At 35.9% G+C, this 26,037-nt stretch overlaps 1 protein-coding gene across 7 annotated transcripts in view; it reads left to right on the plus strand.

The window, feature by feature from the left end:
* LOC131049560 (uncharacterized) overlaps positions 1–26,037 on the plus strand; it is a 234,492-nt gene that overhangs the window by 82,992 nt on the left and 125,463 nt on the right. For all 7 annotated transcript variants that reach the window (XR_009106811.2, XR_009106806.2, XR_009106815.2 and 4 more), the window contains 2 exons: positions 19,057–19,116; positions 23,738–23,782. Coding sequence is in view for 4 of the 7 variants with exons in the window: in XM_057983861.2 (XP_057839844.2) it covers positions 19,057–19,116; positions 23,738–23,782 (105 nt within the window). In the remaining 3 variants the exon portion in view is untranslated. The remainder of the gene's footprint in view (positions 1–19,056; positions 19,117–23,737; positions 23,783–26,037) is intronic.

Here is a 26,037-nt window from a genome sequence, read left to right on the forward strand (position 1 = left end):
TCCAAAATGTCAAATTTCGCTCCTGACCCTTCCAAAGGGTCCAGAGCGAAATTCTCCATAAGACATTCTACTTTGACCAAAACCTAGAACTAACGCATTCCCAGGCTTGAATGAAGGCAAAAGCACTTGTTTGAATGAAGAAATGCAAAAAAATGAAGTCAGGATCATGGCCTAAGGTGAATTTTGCTCCTGACCCTTCCAAAGGGTCCAGAGCGAAATTCTTATTTCCTCTATTTTTCTCCTTAGCTTGACCAAGTTTGTAGACTTTTGAGGCATAATTGAGAAGGTTTGATGGAACTTTGCCTTGGAGAGGAGATTTTAGACCTTGGGATGATGGATTCTAGCCTGGGAGAGGAATTTCGCTCCTGACCCTTCCAAAGGGTCCAGAGCGAAAATCCTTATAACTCTCATTTTCCTTCCTTGTTTTGGATGGGCGCTGGTTTATTAGGCTTTGTGTGTGAGTCTTGATGTGTTCTTGCCTTGAGAAGTGTTTTCAAAAGTGAGGATCTTGTCCAAAAATAGGAATTTCGCTCCTGACCCTTCCAAAGGGTCCAGAGCGAAATTCATCATAAACTTCATTTGCTACCTTGTTTGACCTTGAAACCTTCTTCCTCAGGTGGAAAATGATCTAAGTTTGCTTCTTGAAGTGGTTTGAAGTTTGAAAAGTGAGTAATCTAGCCTAGAATGAGATTTTCGCTCCTGACCCTTCCAAAGGGTCTAGAGTGAAAATCCTCCTAAGGCTCATTTCCTCCCTAGTTTTGACCAAATTTTGAGTTGCAAGGCATCTTGAAGGGAAGTGTGGACATGTTTGGACTTTGGAAATGTTTGAAAGCCTTGAAAAGATGAAGGATTCTAGCCAAGAAGGTGAATTTCGCTCCTGACCCTTCCAAAGGGTCCAGAGCGAAATTCCTTGCAAACCTATTCTTTTGACCTTGTTTTGGCTTAAGACCTTATCCCTTGGGTGAAGGATGATGTTTAGTTACCTCTTGAGGTGATTTTGAGTTGGAAAAAAGAAGAATCAAGCCCAAATCATGATTTTCGCTCCTGACCCTTCCAAAGGGTCCAGAGCGAAAATCCTCCTAGACCTCATTTCCTTCCCTATTTGACCAAATTGTGATGTCCAAAGCATGTTGAAAGGGGAAATGGACATGATCTTGCCTTTGAGAGTGTTTGGAAGTTGTGAAAATGAAGGATTTTAGCCTGGAAAGGAAATTTCGCTCCTGACCCTTCCAAAGGGTCCAGAGCGAAATTCCTTACAAGCCTATCTTTTTGACCTTTCTTGGGCTTAAAACCTTGTTCCTAGGGTGATGAAGGATGAAATTCTACCTTGCAAAGAAGTTTCAAGTTGAAAAAATAATGATTTTTGGTCAAGAATGAAAATTTCGCTCTTGACCCTTCCAAAGGGTCCAGAGCGAATTTTCTCAAGACCTCTTTTTGCTATCAAGTTTTGCTAGATCAAGTGTGGGATAAGGTAAAATCAAGAGGAAGTTGCCCCTAAGAGTGACTTTGAGTTGCTAGAAACCATGAAAGATGAAGGAATTGAGCCTTAAAATGATTTTCGCTCCTGATCCTTCCAAAGGGTCCAGAGCAAAAATCCTAAAATCTACCTATTCCTTTCAAATTTATGCTAAGCTATGCCTAGACCAAGGTAAAAGATGCCCTTGTGATTGCCCTTAAGTCGATGGTTGTCTCCAGAAGTGATGATTTTAGGCCAGAAGAGGAAATTCGCTCCTGACCCTTCCAAAGGGTCCGGGGCGAAAATCCTTCAATCACCTATTTTGCCTTGCAAAATCAAGATAAACTTGGGCTGTATGAGAGAAGAAAAGTGTTTCCTTGCCTTGTGAGGTGGATTGAAGTTGAAATGATGTAAAAATGAGCTACAAACAAGAAATTCGCTCCTGACCCTTCCAAAGGGTCCAGAGCGAAAAACACTAAAACCATTCTTTTCTCCAAATTTTGTGCTAAGTTAGGCCTGGACTAGGGTGAGAAAAGCTATTTGGAATGCCTTGGAAGGATGTTTGACCTTCAAAAATGTGAATTTTGAGCTAAAGTTGGAATTTCGCTCCTGACCCTTCCAAAGGGTCCAGGGCGAAATTCTTATAGGGTCTGTTCCTGGAGAAAATCTTGGGCGAGTTTCATGTTAATGTCTTTTTGTTGATGATTTAAGTTGAAAATGCTATGTTGAAATGAATTTATCATGTGTCCTTAATCATCTTTTGGTTTGTTTTGGTAGATGAAAGAAGACCAGGCCAGGATAAGGACGACCTTCTCCAGCCCAGCATCAACAAGAACGACCTTCTCCAACCCAGCCTCATCAAGGACGACCTCTTCTAGTCCAACATTTGAAAGAAAGACAAGGTGGCATCCCAGTCATCACTCCTCTAGTCGGGTTGGTCCACTTCAGCATGTCTAGATTCAATGTACCTGACTCATCAAAGATGGCACTAACTTTGATGTACCTACCCCGGCTATCCATTGGTTGAATATTCCATAGAAGACATGTGTCCAAATAATGCAATTATTTCATTGGTCAGAATTAAGTTTGTTGTAACAAACCCTAATTAGGGTTTCATTGTAAAATCTTGGCCATTGATCTCAAATTGATCTGAGCCATCGAATTGTATTGAGGGCACTATATAAGCCCTGGCTCCTCATTTGTAAAGGCTAATAGTTAGTCATTAATAGCTAGAACGTTAATAGTTAGTTCATAGAGGTTAGAATAGCTAATGATTAGTAGCAAATAGTATAACAATTAGAGTAGAATAGAAAGAGAAGGCAAAGATTGTTGCCAATATGTTGTTGTAAAAGGCTTGTAAAACTTCATTGAAGAAATGGTGAAATCTATGGGCCGATTCAACAATTTGCATAGTCTCTATACTTCTTAGATTTGATTTCATGTTATTAGATGAGTGGAAGAAATGTGTTTGATTGATGGTGAAATTTGTATATCCATACGACTAGCAGTTTGTTGATTGCAGACTTGCCTTGTGTAGTCAACTGGAATCATTCAGCTTAAGCTTAACTTCAATTGTCGCTTCTTCACTGATAAGCATCAACCTGATGGTGTCTATGCTTATAGCGATGATCTGAACATCATAAAGCTTTCCTCCGAAGATCGCACTAACCTTGTGGAGATGGTCCTGGGATGTCGAAACAAGACTTAGTTAGAATTTCACCAAAGGTCATTCATTGCTCCTACATTCTTAGTGTCAGAATTAGATCCTTTCCTCGCTCTCATCCTTTTTCTTTTTTTTTTCAAAATCTAGGCTAGTGAAATCCTGTGTTCCAACAATATTCAAAGCATATCAGATGTTTAGTCATCAAGTGTAAGTCCCCTTGTGATTCTAGCAAAATCACATCATACCACAAAGAGCTTATCCACACGTAGAGATCCTACATAACAGAACCTTGGAGTTACTCCGACTGATCCTTCAGCGAGATCTTCAACAGTTGAGAACTTTGTTCAAGAGAGGATAAGATATTTCGGTATTTTATTCTGTGTTTGCATGTGCATAAAAAACACATCAACATGTAGAGACCTTAAGATTTTTAGAATAACACTGCCATCAACCTTTTAACCAAGACCCTTAAGAGAGTTCACAACTTCGTCAACTCTCAAAAAGTAAGTAGCCACATTTTCATCTTCTTTCATCTTCAAACTTTCAAACTGCATTCTATGAGTCTGAAGTTTGGCTTTCTTAATTTTTTCATCTCCTTCATATGCGTTTTGGAGTTTCTCCCACATGGCTTTAGCCGTATCATAGTGCATGACCTTCACAAACTCATCTTTGATAGTCCACACAAGATTGCATTCATGGCTTTGGCTTTACTTTCAAAAGCTTTCTTTCCATTAGCATCAGTTCAAGGATTTTGAGGGATTGTATAAGTGGAAACTACGCTGTTCCAAACATCAAAACTAAGAGACATAAGATAGGTTTTCATCCACATACACCAGAAAGCATGATTCGAGCACAAAACACAGAGAAATTTAAAGAAAACAAGAAGACAGACATTAAGACTCAAACACCAGATTTCTTGTGGAAAACCCTTTCAGGTAAAAAACCATGGCATACAAAGCTTTCATTAACAAAAATGGGCACCAACCCAAAATACATAAGTGAGCACCAACTCACTGAGAGCACCAACTCTCCTGCATTGATGAAACACCCTCTCCACCAGAAAAAGGCACCAACCCAAAATACATAAGTGAGCATCAACTCACTGAGAGCACCAACTCTCCTGCATTGATGAAACACCCACTCCACTAGAAAAAGGCACCAACCTCAAAAATTTCATAAATGTCTTTCAACTTTAAGTTTGTAATAATCTCTGTTTCATAGCTTCAATAATCTGATTTTCAAACTCCAAAAAGACTCTACACACAGCATTGCTAACCTTTGAATTTTTGAAACCACATCAAACCACATACCCCTATACTTGCATGCTCAAAACGACACCGCTGCTCAAGATTGCTTGTTCTGTATTTATCTGTTTTTAAAAGCAAAAACGTTCACCCTACTTGAAATTGTATGACTCACTATATTTCAAAATAATATCCACTACAATATTCAAATGCAACTTCAAAGTCTCACAGAAATTTTTGTTCTACAAAACTGGACTGCAATGATCTTATCTCTACTTATCTACTCTTGCCTCCTTTTTGACGCAACACGCACAGCTAACAGCCACACCATTATACAATCTCATATTGCATTGACTCAGCACTCTCTAGTTTATTCAAAACTCATGCTCAATAACTTCTCAAAGTCTCAATTAATAAAATCAAGAGATAGCAGCTCTTTTTTTATTCAAATCTCTTTATATCAATCACTGCACTCGACTTACACACCCAATAAAAACTCCACACAAGTCCGTAGTCACTCAAAAAAAAATCACGCCATTTTCATGGCCTTCGCATTAAAAATGCTTTTACATCGATTTTGATGCGCGGTATGATTACCGCACATACCCACAATTTCCACTTCATAAAAACGAGAGTCCTCATCATTGTCAATGCTGTCAAGGATTTGGCGAACAATATTATTTGCAAGACTTTGACAACGTGTTAGTAATGACACACGACTTCACCCACACGTTCACTGTCAGAAACTTTTTACAGAGAAAGAAAATACGACCGAAACTTTTTCCTATAAACAGTCAATCCTCCAGGTGTAAATGTTTGCTTATGTTCTTTTGAACCGATAAAAAAACACGACTCCATCATGCCGTTGTCTTCTAACATGCCCGACTCTCTTCATTTAAAAACTTCCACCAATCACATGTAACAAATCATCAAATATAATATACACCGTCAAAAATAATTAATGTGGCTTGACTCATATATTAGCAGAATTTTGAATGGCTGGAGTAAATCTTAAAAAAGATCCATTATTAAACAACTTCCAAATCTCCACGTTTGTTTTGTATCCTCACGACACAAAAGATATTGCATAGCTGAGTAAATTACTCAGGTCTCCTATTTTTGTCTTCTTTGCAGTAAACATTATTAAGTTCAAACACCGCCTAGGTCAAAGACACGCTACACGAAAGATGAAGACATTGAACCAAATCCACTGCAATTAAGATTCCAATTTTGAACGGTCATTTGCTGACAAGGAAATCTAACTAAGAAAAGGTGGACAAGTAAGCAGCTCAAACCAAATAGACAAATAGCTCAAGCAAGTAGCTAGGAAGCTTAAGCAACCATCCAAGTAGCTCAAGTAAACTAGCAAGGATCTCAAGCAGCTCAACCAAGTACCTAAGTACCTCAACCAACGAAGCAAGCAGCTGAAACACACAACTAACCAGTTCAAGTAGCTCAAGTAGCTCAAGCAGACAACCAGGCAACGCAATCTATTACTTTGAGTAATCCTCTGAGATTTATGTGATCATCCTTTGACATCAATGACAAAATATCCAACATGTCATATTTGATTTATTTAGTAGCACTTGCCTCACTGCTTGTAACGATGATATCATCCATATGTATGATTAGAAGAATAAGATCATTACCCATGCTTTTGATGTACAAATTGGCATTCAAAGGACTTTTGCTGAAATCCTTGTTCAACTGAATACTTGCTGATTTTGATGTACCATACTTTGGGTGCTTTCTTTAGACCATAAGGAGCTTTCTTCAATCTAGATAAAAGATGCTCTTTTCATGCAACTTGAAAACCTTATGGTTGAGTCATGTACACTTCTTCCTCCAAATCTGCATTGCGAATGTCACTTTTTATGTCTATTTGAGTGATCGTCTAGCCAAACTGAGATGCAATGGATGAAATCAATTCGATGGTTCTCATCTTTGTTGTAGGAGCAAAGCTCTCCACATAGTCAATTTCCTCTCATTGTGAGAACACTTTAGTGACCAACCTAGCTTTGTACTTGACCTTGTAGATGCATTTGCAGCCAATGGGTTTCTTCCTTGGTGGAAGATCTGAAAGATCCCAAGTCTCATTCTTCTTAAGATTCTCATCTTCAGTTTCCATGTCCTTTTCCCATTTAGGTTTTCCTTTTGACTTAGCAAACACTTGTGGCATATTAGCCATGAAAGAAAATTTGATTGTATTTGTCTTGTTCTTGCCTCTCAATGATCTACCCTCGAACATCTCCAATTAGTGCTTTCTCACCACTTTGGTCTCTACATCCAAATCAGCATTGTCATCATGACTCCCGCTACCTCTATTTGTGTTATTTTGATGCTGATCTAGGTTGTCATAAATGAAAATTGGGTCTATTTTGTCATGCTCTGAATCCCCCTTTCAAATGGAGCTACTTGAAGCTAAACACCTGAATTTTTATTCATAATAGGTTGATCTTCGATAATTTGGAACTTTGGTGATTTCCAAAAAGGCCTTGCTTCCTCATCAATCATGTCTTTGTTGAAAGTGAAGTGGCTAGTGTCAACATCAATCAACCTATCGGTCTTATGATTTTCACTGTACCTTGTAAGCATCAATTTTTTACTCTTAGGATCTAATTTGGTTCGCTCTTCATCTAGAAACCAGGCATATGTAATGGAACCAAAGACCTTAAGATGACTAACTCTTAGTTTTCTCCTAGGCCATATTTCCTTTGGTGTTTTATGTTTCACCGCTTGTGTGGGAGACTTGTTTAGCAAATAAAATGCAATATATATTACCTCAATCCAAAACCTCTTTCAAACACTCTTGTTCTCCAGCATACATTTAGCCATCTTTGTGATAGTACGATTCCACCTCTCAACAACTTCATTTTGCTATGCGATATAGGGTGTGGTAAATTGTCCTTTAATGCAATGTTTAGCACAAAAGCTGCTTAATTATTGGGAACAAAATTTGCCTTCATTATCACGTTTAAGAGTGGTTTTCGTACAATCTAACTCTTTTTTAACTAATGCTTTAAAAATTTGAAATTCATTAAACATCTTGGATTTTAATTTTAGAAATAATGTCCACATTTTCCTACTAAAATTATTCACCAAAAAAGAAAATACCTCACCCTAAATAATGTCATTTCCATTGGTCCATAAAGGTTTGCATGAACTAGCTATAGGATGTGCTTGGATCTCCAAGCTTGTCCATGATCAAATGGTATTCTATGTTGCTTCCCGCCTGGCAAGCTCCACACACACTTTGTATTTGTTGCTAAATGTTAGGAATTCCAAATTCCATCTACCAAGTTCTCTCAGGCCAATTGAGAGAGGTTGGACAAATTGAGGTGTCCATATTGTTGATGCCAAAGTGTACTAATGGATGATGCACATCTGGTTGTCAATGCATGTTTCTTGACTTGTCCAATTTCAACCAATCTATACAGTCCATGATCTTCTGTACCCAAAGAATAGTCTTCTTGTTCTCCTTGTCAGTGTTACTACATTTGTGGTTGCTGAAAATGACATCTAGATTAGGACTATGTTGCACAATATAGAAAGTAGATTGAGCTCTGATCTTGGTACATAGCACACATTGATAAAAAACAACTTTTCCCTGCAGAGTTTATATGCCCAATCCCTCTTCTTTCTGTTATGTACCGGTCATCACCACCAAATATCATTGAATTAGAGCAAGTAGTGTACTTTGTGAACCAGTGTTGCCTATTGATGAAGTGACGTGATGCTCCTGAATCAATGTACCATGTAGATGATTTTGATTGATCTATTGATCTTTGGGTCATGAATGCCTATAAAGTTGATGCCTTCTCCTCTAAATGCTCTACAACATGAACCTTCTGTTGGTTTTGCTGAGGCCCTCCTTGGTTGGATTTCTATTCAGCTAGCCTTTTTTGCAATGCTTTTTTGCATGACCCAACATACCACAATAATGATGTGTGATGTTTTTCAGATTCTTTGTTGTATCCTTGTTGTGACCTTCTCCTTTCTTGTATGGCCATTTTCTTATGCGTTTATCTTTGGTTGCAAATCCCTATTCCACACTAGTTGTCTCACTTTTGCTACCAAACTCTTTCTTCCATCTATCTTGTTGTAACAGTTTATTGCATAACTCTTCAAAATTCAGGTCAACATCCGTAGTGGTGATATTGAACGTCTCAATGAAATACTCATAAGCATCCGGTAATCTCTTCAGCATGATTACCACCATGTCCTCTTCTTCCATTTTTTGACTAATTGCTGACAATTGATCTTTGATGTCCGTGATCTTGAGTAAATGCTCTTGTAAGGACACTTTCTCATCCATAATGATCGAAAAAAGCATAATCGTCAAAAAGAAGGCCTTATCTTTTTCTAAAGTCTCATGAAGGTCACGTAGATGCTTCCAAATGGTAGCTAAAGTCGTCCTTGTTTGGACTCCTGGAAGAGTATGATTGATAATTTGATTAACATGACTGCTTCTTTGCCATGTTCATCAAACTTCACCTAGTCTTTATCCACAAGCGTTGGTTAGGTGTCGGTACCTAGGATGATCTTTTCAAGGCATCTGTATTTAAAGATTGTGAGCATTAGCTGCTTCCAGCTGTTGTAATTCTTGCCAGTAAAATGTTGGCTACCTTCCAGCATGGTGTTGGGTAAAGAGGCCATTCATGCTGTTCTTCTTCCCTCCCATAAGTTGCAATCACGAAGTAAGACCAAAAATAAACCCTCTAGTCATGCTGTTGCAGGAACCCTAAAAAATTTCATGAAACCTGAGCTTTGCAAATACTGAATTTTCTTAAAAAAAAGGGAAAACACTTGCAAATTTTTTGATCAAACCCTAGTCAGCAAACTATAATGTCCCCATTTTCGTGAGCATTAGAGTTCGAAGGATTAGCCTATCATTTGACCGTCGTAGGCTCGGATGGTGTAGTAGAGGGTCTAGTTTGGGTGTTATGGAGCTCTTCAGGTGGCAGATGGTAGTGTTTTCCTCTCCAGATTGTTGGTATATTCCGAGGCTAGGCTATTTAGAGGTTTCTGGTTCCATATAGTAAGTCAGTGGTTGTTGGAGAGGGACCCTTACTATTTTTAGTAAGGCAGTTGGATGCACAGTGGATATATTGGTAACTCCTAGGTTCAGACGGGATTGAGAAATAATGATTAATGATGAAGTTCTAATGTTATAACTATGATTAAAGTTATACTTTAATAATAATTAATTATTAAGTGCATATCATTAATAAATTAAGTGGACTTTATTTAAAAGGGGAGTTATAAGTGAATAATAAAGCATACTTTATATTTTAATATTGTGCACCAAAAAGGAGGGAAAACAAATGAAATTATAGTAAATTAAAGGAGATGAAGACAAATGCAAATTAAACACTATAAAAGGGCATTTGGATTTCACTTCATTCAATTTTTGAATCATTTCAACATTTGTCTATTCTGAAGAAGCTTTGGCTTTGAAGAAGAAACCTAGGGTTTCGCTGTAATTTCAATCTTGGGGAACGTAGCCTCTCTTCGATTGTGCTGGTGGCTTCATACGGAGGTCACATTTGAGCATCAATGGAGTTTATGAAAATCTGAGTTGATTATCTCAAAGTATTTCAAGTGTATTTAGAGAAAATCAGAAGTTATTGAAGATAAGCATGATTAAATTTCTTCATTTCTGGTTGTGCCTTCTTCATTGGCATGTGTGAGTCATTAGTGTGCAGATTGGAAGTGATAATCTACAGGAAATTTCAAGGGTTTGATGATTGGATGGGGTTTGATGATATTCTTTCTACTGTATGACTGCTGCAAACTTTATACTTCATTCTGGTAACCATGTATGGCAGAGGGTTTCAACTTTCAAGGCATATCTTACCTGTAAGTTCATGAATTGTAACTACTAAAATTTCTGGGTATTGTTGATTTAGATAATAGGGGATATTTTATGAACTAAGTTGTCAATATTTTGTGAAAATACCGAGTATTTAAGCTGATGTAAAAATCTGGAATTTTCAGCTGTATATTCCCTATGTAACGTCCAGTTTTTTTTTGAGTTGAAAAAATTATTGCAATATCTTCTATTTTGCTGCATTAAATTGCTGTATCGAACATCGCAAATATATCAAAAAAACATAAAACCCAAATCAAAGACAAGCGAAAATTAGAAAAGTAAAAGTCTTGTCAAGGGTGGGATATCTCACAAACAGACGCACAATTTTTTTAAAAAATTGTAAAAAATGGCATTTATGGAAACCTTAGGTGCTGAAGAAACACCCACAACTTTTGTTGAAAAAATTGTAAAAAAATTCAGATGTTCTAGGAGGCTTGCAATCCACGATTTCATTTTTTTTGTAAAAAACCCTAGTTGTCGAGGTTTGCAAACTTGCAAATCAAAAACTTGTACTAAAAAACCTTCTAGTCATGGCTTGTTATAAATGGTCGAGAAAATGTAATATCCCTTGGCTAATCTGACCCTGTTTTGCTTATTTGAACCCCAAGGAATATTGTCAAACACTTGGCATACAATGTTTGAAGCCGCTGTAGTGAATTCTTTATTTGTCTTCTTTGGGTTTGTAGGCTGCAAATGAAGTTATGGAAAGCTTCTAACAATGCAAAGTTATAGAAATGATATGCTATCACCTACAGCCAAGTGACATTTCGTCATACAATTGGCATGCAAACTAGAGTATGGAAATGAGAGCTACAGCCATAAGCATTTTATCGAACATTTGCCATGCAATTCCTATTATGAAATGTTGACTTTCAGCTAGGGACATTAAGACAAACAGTTATCTTGCAAACTGAAATAAATACTACAAATATATCATATGCAACTCCTTTTTATTGATGTCCCAATTACCACAGATATGAAAGGGCCAAGACTCTTGGCTTACAGCTGAATATGATATGAAACAAAATACCCAGGTCTGAGTACAATGGCAGCATACAACCAACTTCGAATGTCTATTAAATACTGAAATTAAAAGCAAGAGAACCTGATCGAATGAAGCGCCTACGTTGTGGGTAATGTAGCAACTCAAATACCATGTAAATTGTGAAGCAACATGCGTGGCTGTTGCTGCTATATTACGGCCTCCAACAATTATAAATTCTGCCCAAATTTCAATGTCATGACAGCAACAACTAATCTGGAAATGAGCAGCAATTAAAACCCTTGAAGAACCCTTGAGTAGACTCAACTAAGATGCAATATACTGTAGCGATTACTATAGCGCAGTACTGTAGTGTTTACTATTCATGGGTACTGCAGCGCACTGTTCATGCGCACTGTTCATGACACTGTAGCAGCAAATAAACCCTCTGTATGATGTTATCAGTCTGCCATATACATATGCCCTCAGCTATGCCAATAAATCTGAAAATAAATCCCCAATCAGCACAATGTCAACTTCTGGATGAAGCCAACCCTAGGAGCAACTTCAGATGAATATCTCACACCCTCATATTGCTGATGCAATGAAGTCTTCACGTTCTCCAATGCCGATACTCTGGACAAGCTGCAGAAACCCCAACTTCTTCTCCAAAGCCAAGAGACAAGTCTTCTCATAAAAAATAACAATGATCAATCCCCCTTCTCTTATTTTCAAAAGCCTTATATATATTTCCCATGAAGGTTCGATTTTCTCCAATAAGGCATTAAATCAATTAATGATATTAAATGACATTTAATGATATAATATTTTCACTTTGTCATTTAATATTTCACCTTCGTAAAAGAGCCACACTTAATTAATTAAATGGTCCCCTTTAATGATACTTGGACCCTCCCTTAAGTTATAATATAAAATTATATTATAACTTAATAATATAAGCTCAAAACATTAATGTTTATTTAAACTAAATAAACATTAATATCTCCATTAATACTCAACATTTTTAAACGCCGTCTGCGCTGGGAGCTGACATGATGAAGCTGCATATGACCATACCCCCTTTACTAAAAATAGCAGGGGTCCATCTCTAACATCCCAAGACTTACTAAAAATAGGAAGTTGAGCAAATGATGTCCGAATGATGCCAAACGAAGACCAAACTGAAGCACTCTGAACACTGGAGATGATACCAATCCTCAAAAGACCCTCTATCCAACACATTAGCCTACGAGGGTCAGGATAATAGGCTAATCTCACAAAATCCAAGTCTGCTAAAATGGGGACATTACAGAAAATGAAGAACAAAAATACCCCATAAAATCCTGGTTCTGTGAAAATGTAAGCAGAAAAAATCAGCCTTAAAACAAAAAAACGCAGTGTTCCACAGGGACGCGCCCCCCCTGAAAATGTAGGCGTTTCCGAGATGGGGACGTTTTCGAGACGTGGGGATTCCTAGAGAACGGCCCTCCGCCGTCCCTCCACCACCACCACGTTTCCTCACCAAGGGGACGTTTCTTAGAAGTTTCTTGTGTTAGAAATGCCAAAGGGGACTCCCAGATGTCCCCAAGACTCTCAAACGTTCCCAAGACTCCTAGACGTCCCTCAACCTTTGAGAGGACTTGCAAACTGACTTGCAATTTTTAATACTGATTGGTATGGTTGAGTGTATCTCAGGCTGTTTGGCATTGTTTGGGGGTGAACATGGTTGCATAGAGTGAGTTTTAGGAGGCGTTAAGGGGTTGTTTGGACCTACAATGGTGATGTTTCAGACCTGCAGTATATTTTCCAGTTGTATCAGACTTGCATTGTTTTTTACAATAATTTAAACCAAAATGTGTTGTTCCGGACCTATACTGATCATTTCAACTGTGTTTTCAAGGTATTTTCATTTATTGTTTTCTATTTGATGCTAGTTTCATGCAATTTGGGCAATCTAGAAAGTGTCTTTTCAATGTGTTGCGTTGTACCAACATTTGTACCAGCTTGTAATCTTTATCAGTACTTAATAGCAGAGATAAGCATTGTTTTAGTTTGCATGGTTCTTATCCTTGTTAAAAAATAAAAGAATTCTAGAGTGGTCATTACGCATATAAAGATGTTTTTCATGACGACAAAATTGAAATAGATTTATGCTATTATTTCTGTACGTTGAGCTGAAATGATAGGGGTAAGTTAATTAGAGATTTTACTATCTTTAGGGTTAGATCCTTTTAAGATACTTCAACACAATCTTTCTAGTTTCTACTTATAACTTATTGTTCAAAGTTCATTGCAATGTGTTTACTTATTCCTTATACATTTATACATATACATATTTTTAAAACTAATTTTTCAAGCACTATATGTATTATGTCAGCACCGCTCCCCCGCCGCCGTCCCCCTGCTGTCCCCCTAGCGTTTCCAAACTTAGGCCCCAAGTACCCCCGTACCCCCAAGGAAACATTCCCAAACCTTGTGGAACTATGAAAAATGTGATTTTCTTTGGTGCCGTGACCTTGTAAAACTCTATGATTATAAAAATTAGAGTTTACTGTACTAGGCTGTGTGATGAAAAAAAAACTCACAAATGTTTCCCGAGAAAAGATCCATGAATTTGCAGAAAAAATCGTGATTTTCCAGCAAACCTTGGTGCAGTTTTTTGTGGAAAACTTGGTTGCGATTTTTAGTTGTCTAAAAATCAGTGATATTTTTGCCCTAATCAGTCTGTCCAATTCTGTATGAACTCTTTTGGCTCTTCATCGTATTATGACCACTTGTTGAATTGTTACTGTCGGCAACAGTCTCTAGATCTTTGCACATTCACCGATCCCAAAGTTTGTGTCATGCCTCCGTCATGACTTCTATATTTCCAGAAAATTGTCTTATTATATAAGACTTCACAATTTTCTTATCTCCTTAAACAGACCCAGATATCAATCTGACCCTGCATTGATGCCAGGATGGGTGTCAATAATCAGGAAACTGTCCTCAACATAATCGAGTACAAATTAACAATACAGAAATGGCAGATTCTCATCCTCATACAAAGCAGGTCAGCGATTATGTCTAAGAGATAATGTTGTCTTCATTAGATATCAGCTACTCTCATATGGTTGAATTCCTTTTATGGTCGATTGTCCAAAGCAGCTGACTGCCTTGCTGGCTCACGTACTACACAGCTATGACTAAGAGATTACATTAATGCAGCAATCTGAGAAGTTGGAAGGTAGCCAACTTCCTTCCTTGATTACTTTACAGCGATCTCCTTATACTTAAGCAATTTGTCATCACCAAACAGCAATTCATCCAAGTCGAATATTGATCAAGTGTAAACAATATGCAGTGATTATAATACATCATTTGACTATTAAGAAGAGGTGCAATCTTACTAAGTTGGAGTGATTTCATTATGTTTACCAAATGATGGGATCTGATTACAACTGGTTGATTAGAACAAAACAGCAATTTACAAAAGAAAGTTAAAGTGCAATATTATTAACCAAAAGGTGCGATTTATTGCTTTGACTAATATTTATCAAAGCTGCATTATTATTAATGCTTCTTAATAAAGTGCGGTTTAGAGAAAAGAATAGAAGTTAAGTAAAGGGATGCAATAAGAAGTTTTGTCTCCTCAATGGAACATCTATTTAAAGGGTGTGGCTCTTTGATGTAAAGACATATATATGGAGATTGCAAATGAAGGAATGGAGGAGGAGACAATAAGAAGATCATCAAGGAACAGCATCAAAAGAGATAAGCATTTAATCTAATAGGAATTTACAGACCAAGAATAGATGTATATAAAAACAGCAGCTTACATACTTATCAAATAGTGTGGTATGAAAGATAATGCATAATGATTGGGTTGGGTTATTATTGGTTTCTCATTGATAGGATGTAGAATATCACATTGTTACTGTCATATCTGTTTCTATATAGATTGCTGTTGTTGTTATGATTCTGTCTAAGCATAATAAAATAGATATTAGGATTGCTTTAAAGTTCTCATCCAATTAGCCATCCCATTTTGGAGGGGAGACATAGCACATACGAAGGATTGCAAGCAGCTAGGAGGCCACGCCATTAGGGACACCCCAAGTGGGGCTGGGAGACAAGTATGGAGGCTGTCATTCTGTGCTCCTGGGCTTGGTGGAATGGCTCAAGGCACCTTGTATGGTCTCCCAACTGGTGGTCCCTAATGATGATGAGTTGGTTGGATAAAACTGCAAAGAGAATTCACATATGTTCATTTGGGATGTTACAACAGTAAATCTGAATTATATTTGTACAATATTGGTATTTTGTGTTTATTTATTCTTTAATATTAACATGGTTGCAGGCCCTACATCAGAATACTGAGATACAATTTCCATCTCCAAGCATTATTCAAATCTTAACTGAAGAATTTGGGCAGATTAGGTTAAGCCCCAGTAGGAGATGTTACAGTTTGACTTGGGCTTTGATACCATATTACAAAAACACAACTATTACCAAGATTGCATAAATAACTAGTTATGAAATAAGGATTGAAAGCATCCCTATTGAAAGAGGATACAATTGATAACTCAGAGGATAAGATTGACAACTAATAAAGCAAACAGCAATAACCTAAATTCAACATGACTTTATTAACCTAAAGTCTATCCTATGAGCTAATTGACCATTTTAAATAGAACATTACTCTAAAAGAAAACACCAAAGGGTGCTGGTGGAAAGGCAAGGAATTAAAGTTAGCTCGGAAAGGTTGTCGGACGAGAACATACTAAAAAGGTAGGATCCCGAAAAATATGGATGAGCACAAGAAAAAAAAAAGTTGAAGGTTCTTTCCAATATTGACAATTAGAAAATTGACAAATCCCTAAAAGGAAAGATGATTTAAGGATACTGAGCTGAAGATTTATCGTCATTAACAAGGAGGGAAAAGGGATGAAAAGTCACATATTTTTTGAAGCCACTACCAACTTTAGAGAAGTGGAAGTTCGTGTAAGCTTAGATTCACCAGTGAATTGGTGGTTGTTTTGTTCTATTCTTGACAAGCATGTTGAAAACAAAAATTTCTCAACTTAATAAAAAAATCTTTAGCTTCCTCAAGAATTTCGTTGATATGCTAGTTTTACACATCCTTATTCTACATTCCTTTGATGATAGCACTTGAGTCACCTATAACAATCATATGTTTTTCCAATTAATTTAGGAAAAATAAGGTCCAAAAGAAGGATAGCTCCTTTGTGATCTATAAGAAGAGCCTCCATACTCAAAGAATTGGGTTTCTTTTTGGAATCCCCATCACAATTTAGTTCAATTCATTCAATAAGAGGGGGACACCATTTTCCAAACTCCTTAATTGAAGTTTTAGGTGAACTATCACATAATATTTGCTAACTTCAGAAGAATTGCTTAAAATAATAATTTCTTTTGGGTTGGTTCCTGGGATTTAGTCTTTTTAGAATAGTAATGCTGTGGGAACTAGCCATGGAGATTTATTTTCACAATTGGTCTTGGCTGTTATTTTTGCCATTGAATATTCTACTATTTCTTTCGAGCCATATCTAGGTCCCATAATTCATGGGGGGTGTTGAGAGTTATGGAGGCTCTAGAGTTTAGGGCAGATAAAGTGAGGGAGATAGAGAGAGTGAGAGAATGCTGATAGGAGCCTGCTGATTACTAAAATTTGAATTCATGGTGGGTGTTGAGAGTTATGGAGGGTCTAGAGTTTAGGGCAGATAAAGTGAGTGAGATAGAGAGAGCGAGAGAATGCTGATAGGAGCCTGCTGATTACTAAAAAATTGATTAAGTCTGGAAATTTATAAGATCTTCTAAAACCTAGATTTTGCATTATAATTCCTAGAGATTTGAAACCACTCTCAAGTATCCTGCCAATATATACATGAAATATAGCTTAAAGTTTAAGAAAGGAAATGCTATATTACATGTATATATTTTGATGAAGAGAATAAGACTGACTTGAAGCCAAAGATGGGGAGTTAAATGTTATATTTCATGTATATTTTGGGGGCATGTCATAAACAAAAAAATAATTGAAATTTTGAGACTTAAAAAGGAGTTTGGCCGAGTCTAGGTGACGAGACTGCCCCAGACCTGGCTGAGTCTTAGTCCGAGTCCCTAGGATTCGCAAGGCTTGACTTGACTTGTGACTTGCCGAGTTTGGGCTAGTCTGTGCAAGTCTTGTTTCTTTGGTATATATGTATATATACGTATATGGTACTTTAAAAAAAATATTTTATGATTATTATTTTAATATGGTGGCTATTTATTTTATTATATATATAAAACAAATAAAAATAAAATAAAATAAATAGCCAATGTATTAAATTAGTAACTAAAATATTAAAAAAATGTACTAGACAAATACAACAGCAATAATAAAAAAGTATATAAAAAATGATTAAATTTAGAGAAGAACAAGAAAGAAACACAAATTTAAACTCACAAAAAGGAAGAAGAAACATAAAATAAAATCATGAAAACAGCAGAAAATCAAAATCACAGGCATGAATTTCATTTCAAATATAATTTTTAATTTTAAACTTTCTAAAAATAATTATTCATGAAAATTTAAATAATCATCTCTTCACAATTTTTTAATGGTCAATTGAGTATAAATTCTTAAAAATAAATGTGAAAATTTATTACCATAGATTAATGGATTTTCACCTACTTCAAAGAAAAAAAAACTTTTTACAAGCTAAAAAATATTTTTTGATAATTCAAAATTTTGATAGTTTAATAGTTTTGAATTTCTTAATAATATTCATGATTCCATGCTTTAAAAAATGTTACAATATGCCCCTTACTTAAAAATATTTGATACATGAAGATATTGAATTAACTCAACATATGAAGAATAGGTATATGACATGTATTAAACTAGCATATATATATATATATAATGTATATACAAAATGTATATAAATGTACATACATATACATATGCATACATACATACATAGATATATGTGTGTGTGTATGCATGTATGTATTAGAGTCGCATTCAGTTTTAATGATTTATCTAAGTTGGGGGTCATCTGTACCAGTGGAATATTTTGAAATTGCATTCATCCTTGGAAATCAGCTTGACCACTCTCTTTGGCGGGGTCAAGCAATCTTGTTGTTTCTCCTGAAGTGGATGACATCTAGCTGGCTATGGGTTTGTAAAAATCCAGCAATACGTATTATAATCATGTCTGTTTGCCATCACTGGCTTTCACTTGCTGTGATGATTCTTCTACTGCTAGCTTGAAATCTTCTTTAGTACAAGATTGCTGGGGCAATCTTGAAGGTTTTAAGCTTTTCGCAAAGAAGAAGTGCTCTTCTTAGATTATCTCCGAATATGTTGATACCACATGCAGAACGAAGGGCTCTCTTTAGTAGCTTTATCATAGTTCACTTTGATCCTTCCTTGTATGGTGAGATGCCACCTCAAAGAAAGGCTGAGCTGGCCTTATTCTTGTCTACCACTTAGTCAGGAAGAATATAATGTATGCTTAGTGTCTATCCAAGTTAATCAACATATAAATTTTATTATTGGTTATGTTTTGTTTTTTTAATATTTTGTCATTGTATTGCTTAGACTCTATCATGCAATTCATTTGATGACCTACAATTTAGTCATGCCTGGAGTTTTTAACCCTACAGATATTTTTATGTTTATAAACTCAGTGCTTTTTATTTTTATGTAGGCATTGGTATTGTAATATCTATGGTGGGTATTCTGCATGCTGCCTATTTAGAATAATTTAAATTATTATGCATTCTATGCTAGCTGTATCTGGGAATTTGCTATTTTTTGATCTTGTATGATCTTTATCAAAATTTCAGGCTCGTCTTGTGGAGCGAACTCCTTCAATGAGCGAATTAAATGAAATATTACTCGGGCAGGTATGTGGAATTGCATATTAAACTCTAAACAACTACTATCTGTATAATGCTTGTGTGAAAGAGTAAAATTGTAGGAATTTGAGAATTCTTATTGAGTTAATAACTTAATTTTTTATTCTTGTGTTCTTAATATGTAATATATTCCTGTGGGGTTTTTATTTTGAATTTGTTTTGCTGATTGAATGATCACAAGGAAAGGATAGTGCACTGTTTTCTGATTGTTCTTTGTTGTTTTCAGATTTCATTCGTGTTCTCGTTGCAATGACATTTAGAAACATTCAACACGTAGCATAATGAAAGAACAAGTGCATAGAATCACTAAGATGTTTATTGTATCATCAAATCATATCACATGACACCGAAAGTAGATCAATTATAGATATTGCAAATCTGTAGAATGCAGATTTGACTGATAATTAGTAACCAGCAACACACATGAAAGCTTGGGGTCCATTTCTTGCCCTAAACATGGTCTATGGGATGTATTTTGAGCCTTCTCCAGCAATTTTTTCAATACCAAATCAACTGCATACTTGAGGAGTAATCTTAAATGATTATTTGATCTTCCCAACTTCTAAAATTACGACTGGACATCCTGCTACAGAAACATGGGTGCCAAAATCATGAAGGACGATTCACATGAATTGGTGATAATCACTTCCCTTAGCCACAAACTGTTATGAACTTGTCCAGATTTATTTGGAAAGCCTAAATGCCTCAAAAAAAGATGATTCTGCAGACCAAAGAGGGCAGATATGCCTCTACAAACTCCCACGTGCCAATACAAAGATGGGAGCTACCTTCATAGAACGATTTTCACTTATAAAATAAAATGTGCATCAAACATGGCAAATGATATATGGATTTGCATCGCTAGGCTGCTAGGAAAATAAGGAACCAATATCCATAAGCTAGAAACAACTCCTTGAGTTACATGCCAAAATGTGATTCTCTGTTTAGCCGAAATGGTATGGCCAACCTGGGTATTCTACCAAAACTCATCTAAAACAAAAACCTCGCCAAAATACTAACAATCCACTCCAAAACTTGAAAGCAACTCGAAAGAACCTCTCATAAATCCTCATCTTAACCAAAACCCACTTCACCAAAATTCTGAAAATTGAAGTATTCTTTGACTGAAATCCAACAACCAGCTAAGGTGGATCTTTGACCACCAAAGCCAGACCAACTGCAAAGGGTTTTCCTCCTCACAAATCCCAAGAAGAACTCTCCAGGTTCATTTCAACATCTCGTTATGTGTACGAAACCAGAATTGAGAGAATAAGAGCCCAAATTCCAATATAAAGACTTGGAGGGAGAGATTTGGGCAAATTCAAATACTCAAACATAATACTCTCTTGAAAAAGCCCCCCAAATGACTTTTTAAAACAACTCATGTCTCCCAGCTAGGCATACCCTTTTGAGACCTACTTTATAAAATATTAATCACTTAAGTTATAATATTAAAGTAATTTTTTCAAACAGTTAAGTGGGAAATATAAAAATATTATTTTCCAACACCTTAGATAACTTCGCCCCGGCTTCAAAAGAGAGAACACTGAAGTGGAGCTGGAATTGAAACCAATGCCAAGTACCCAAAATGGCATTTACTAAAAATAGAATTGCTGTTGAAACCCACTTTAACTGGGAACTGAGCTCACCAAGAACAATGGAACTCCCCTTGTGCATCAAGAAACCTTCGGAAAACCCTGAATTCTGGCCAATGCATGCAGGACAAGATGATGTAAAAGTGAGGACATTACATAATATAAGTAGCATAACAATTCCTTTAACGAACTAATCACATAATGACTGATCTCTATCTATTTATCAATTTGTTTGACAAAAACACAATTAGGACTCTTTATTGCCAAAAAATCTATCATGTCCTCTTTTATAGCATAAAATTAATGAAGACTCTTAGCATATTTCTGTTGTTATAAGTAGCTAGGTCGGAGCCCTTTCTAGGGCCGACCTAGCACACCTGGCGTGTGTATAGCCCTGTCGGCCTTTAGAAGGCTTAAACATCTTGTGTTTAACGTGCCCTAAGTGAGGCGGTTCATGTAACGTGTGGGGTTATTTGATTTTGGCGCCAATTTATGTCTTGCATTGTAATTAGACTCCTAGCCGACCTAAAGCAAAATGATGGCTAGAGTCTCATATATATATATATTATGCTAATATCATTGAGACACATATTCAGGAAATACAATCCCTATCTTCTCTGTGATCAGTGAATTATACTCAGAGGTTAGCGAATTACATTTAGAGGACAGCGAACCTTATCAACGCACAGCGAACTCCCTTGAAGGACTGCGAACTGGTCTAAAGGGGGCAGCGAACATCATCTGAGGGTCAGCGAAACATCATCCTTGTGACAGCAGATCAATCTTGTAGACAGCAACCTCAATCTACCATCCTCCTTGTCACAGCAACAGTTGTATTGCAGATAAGTTTATGATTGCTATCTGCCCTAGGGTTCTGTGCATATTTGCTGACAGCTTCATGTGTTGAAGCTCATTGTAAACTCAATTGGTTATTGCCTAATCTAGATCTTTGGTTGCTGGGTTTTTCCTTCAAGAGGGAGGTTTTCCCAGGGTACATGTGTGTTATGTGTATGATTTACTTTGCATTCTGATTTTCCATTCTATATTGCTAATCTGATTACTTAAAATCAACAATTTCCTCAAATTTTCTTGTAGGCTAATGGGGTGGTAAAAACAAAAAAACAATTAAATTTGTTGTCAAAAAGTAACTTTACGTTATATTCTAAAAATGTGACACATAATTAATTTAAAAAGTTTGTTACAAGTGAGTTTAAGAAGTGTCTCTAGGCCCAAGGTGACATCACTTTTAAAATTTTTTAATAAAGCTGATTTTTTAATTATTTATTTTTTCTCATTGCAATATTTAAATAAATAAATGCTAGTTTAATTTGATATTGTAGCCAAATCGATAAAAGTGAATATAATATTCATGAAATATTATTGAACAGTATTGCTCAAACTAAAATTCAAACCAATATGAAAACCTGAAATAATTTTGAGTCCTCCAATTGAAGTTGTAGTACACCCTCAACTTTTTTTAACGGTGTTGCAGACTCCAAAATGCGTTGATATCCATACAAATTTCTAAGTTTGCACACAATGCAGATCCAAAAGTCAGTGATTCCTCTTTGAAGTTGCAAGTAAGACAAAAAGGAGGGGCAGCTAGGTGTTCAGGGTCCACAAAACCCTCCAATATGAAGTGATTTTTCTTTTCCCTCTCACACCAGTCATGTCTCACTAGGAATTCAGGCCCTATGGAGCGGTTACTTCTAAACCAATATTGATGGACACACAGAGCACTAAATCATCCCGCAATTTCTCAAATTAGCATTTTTGAATATAAAATATGGATAGGTTCTTTAAGGGTTTCAAACCATAAGGATGTACTGGATAAAGTTCAATGTATGTTTGTGATTCATTTTGCTTCCTACTTTGTAAGAAGTTGCAGCAGATGTAATTTTGTATTTGCAGCAGTATAAGATAACATAAATAATATTTTTTCATGGTGCAAATCTATATTATTCATTATAAATCAGTTCCATGAAAGTTTGCTGAAGTTAGGTGTGTTTTCAGGGTTCATTTCTATTGTGAGTTTGCAATTTTTCTATTGTTTGCTAATTTTAAATAAAAAAGTATCAAAAGTGTTTTCAGATCTGATATATTCATTTGTCAATGGACATTACAATTATTTTCCCTCACAACCATTGAGAGTATGTGAAATTTGCAGAAATAGTTTGGAACTAAAATCTGTGGGAGCTAACATACTCAGGAGTTCGCCAGGAACTCGAAAATAGGGACATTACATGATATTTGTTGCAATACTTTAGGGAAGACCTCCTTGTTCAATAGAGCCAAAGTGAAGGAGGTCTTTCCCATGTCAATAATTGGTCATCAATTGTCCAACTTGAAAATAGGAATTGTTGTGCTCTTTCTAGGTGCAATGTTCCCTTTTGGGGTACACCTGATTTTTGCCCAAAAATAACAATCTCAACAATACCACCAGGCACCAAATTTGTGCCTGATGGATGTACATGTGTTCTTTTTTAATGTTTCATAAGATTTCAAATTTTTAATACTTTTGAAATGTGTTTCTTTTTGCCTTGTGATGTTCTCAAGAGTCTTAGTCTTTGGAAGCCTAAGTCTTTTCTTTATGTCAATCATTTATTTATAATATTAACTTTTAGCATTGTACTATTCACGAGTCTTATGCTTAGGAAAGCCTAAGTCCTGGTTCTAATCCAGTCATTTATTTATAATACTAAGTACTATGTACATGTAGCATTTGTATGGCAGGAAGGATAATCTCTCGAGGGTATAACAGTATTTATCTTGAATACCTTTAGGCATTCTATGATCATGCCATTGCAATTTATCTTCTCTTTCCTAACTCTTGTGTACATTATTTCCTTTATTTTTGAATATGTGGGTTTTATGATAAACTATTTCTCAATTATTTATTAGCATAAGCTAGTTGATTAAAATACTTAGGGAGCTGCTAGGGTGGTAATGATTTTCTTGTAATGGAAACACTGTTAAATATTTGTTAATTCTGTTCATTTTACATTTGATTCCAGGAGCAGCTCAAGCGAAATGATTTATCATTTGTATTTCGTTTAAAGGTATTTCTAAAGGACTAAACATGTACCTTTTCCCTTAGAAGACTAATACACAAGATTATATGTTGTTAATATTTTATTTGAAAAGAGACAATGCTAGGGTTCTTAGGTTCTCTATTAAATCTAGTTAGATGTTTGTTTTAATGAAGGACATATCTTCTTCTATTAAACCTAGTTAGATATCTGTTTGAATGAAGGACATATCTTCTCCACAAGAAAGAGCAATAAATGACAAGTATAATTTTTGTTTCATGCTTATTTGTTGTTAAAAACTCATTGACCATAGAATCTTGAGGTTAAATTTACCTCATTCATTCCATATTGAGTTTATGTGGAACTGATATTTTTGTTGTTATGGCAGTGACTTAAGTCCATTCTTTGGAGGCTCCATTTTCTATAAAACTACCCTCTATTTGTACCCTCCTTGCATTGTGAATATCATCATGTCAAGAAGATGCGCTTTTTTTTGTGTTGAGACAAGAGCCCCTTGATGCCCTTCATCATTACTCTTAAATATTTTGGCTTACCCTTATCAAAAACTAGATCTTTCTACGATATTCCGACTTGGTCCATCAAAATATACTCCCCTCTATTCTAATATATTGTTTGTGGTTCTAATTTACCATAGCATATGGAGGATGATGATGATATTTTTGATGATCCATATGATGTTTGATCAGGTGGTGTATTTACTATTTTGCTATGTTATTTGAACTAAAACTTTAATATACGGTGGTGTATTTTGCTATGTTATTTGACTATTAGTATAAGATAAACTTTTACTTTTTCAAACTAAAAACCACAATAATTGCACAATATCATTCACACAAGAAGAATATGAGATTTACGTGGAAACCCTTATTGGAGAAAACCACGACAAAAATATTGCTTATAGCATAGATGAACTCCTTGCAGAAAACTCGGCGAGTAGTAAAAAACTCGCGAGTTTTAATGACTCGGCCGCTAGTGTTTAAGAGGAAAAAACGGCAAAAAAAGGTTTTATTTCATCATTTCTTGACTTCTATTTTGCTGAAAGGGGGAAAAAAGCTCTTCCAAACACTTGACTACTGATTTCCATCAATTTGAGGTGGTTTTTGAAGAAAAATCATATTCCCAGGTAGGTTTTCTGATTTTTTTTCTATGTTTTTTTTAAAATTTAAAATTTATTTTTTGTTGCATCTAGATGAATAGAAAATCATTCCTAAGTAGTCAAAAATGTTTTTGAGTCATTGGAACAAGATTTAACACTATTTTTGACAAGTATTGTTGAAATTTCACTATTTTTTTGAAGAATCTCTAGTTTAAAAAAAAAATTCAAACCCTATTAGTTTTTGAATTTTTTTAAACTTTGAATGATGTCTAAACTTATTTAAACTAATTTAGATAGTTTGCTAAATTGTTAAACTAAAATATTAACTGTCTTTTCACTTTGTATGTGTAGGTTAATAGTTAACCATTAATTCAGTATAGCAAATTCAAGGTATAATTGGCCACTAGAACCATGCCCATTTGGATATATAGGCACCTATCCTAAAGGTGCTAGAGATAGGGCTTGGAGGTATGCTTATGAAGGACCGGACCCTAGGTCGGTGGTTTGCATTAAATGTGAAAAAATAATTCATGGAGGCATGAACCGCCTCAAATACCACCTTGCAAGCATCGAGAAGCATGATGCTAGGGTATGTCTTGGGGCCACCGAAGAAATTAAAAGAGACATTAATGCCTTACTTTCAATTGGGGAAGAGAAAAAATTGCAAAGGGAGAGGGCAAAACTAGCCATGAGAGAAGCCATAGCTGAATCTCAAGGTGCTTCAATTGACATTGAAGAAGAAGAAGAAGCACTTCAGGGCATAGTGGGTTCTCGTCGTGGCCCACGTATCCACAAACCTAGCACCACCTCGGCCACCACTTTTGCTTCCTCTAGTAGAGTACCTGCTGCATCACCATCAGTCTATAGGTAGTTATTTTGTGCCTAGGAACACACCTGGAGCACAACCATTATTAGAGGCCATTGGATGGAATAGGGAGGCACATGAGAAAACAGACATTGCATGTGTTGATTTTAGGTACTTCAACAACATCCCATTTAATGTGGCAGACGGTCCTTATTGGCTAAATTTGGTTACCGCAATGACAGTTTCAGGAAAAGGGTACAAGGCCCCTTCTCGCAAGGATTTGGGTGGGAGGTTAGTAAATAGTCCACTTGATTTCATTTTTAATTGTTTTTCTTGTTTATTAAATCAAAATTGTGTACTAAG

Source organism: Cryptomeria japonica, chromosome 2 (genome assembly GCF_030272615.1).
Source record: "Cryptomeria japonica chromosome 2, Sugi_1.0, whole genome shotgun sequence".
Taxonomy (NCBI): domain Eukaryota; kingdom Viridiplantae; phylum Streptophyta; class Pinopsida; order Cupressales; family Cupressaceae; genus Cryptomeria; species Cryptomeria japonica.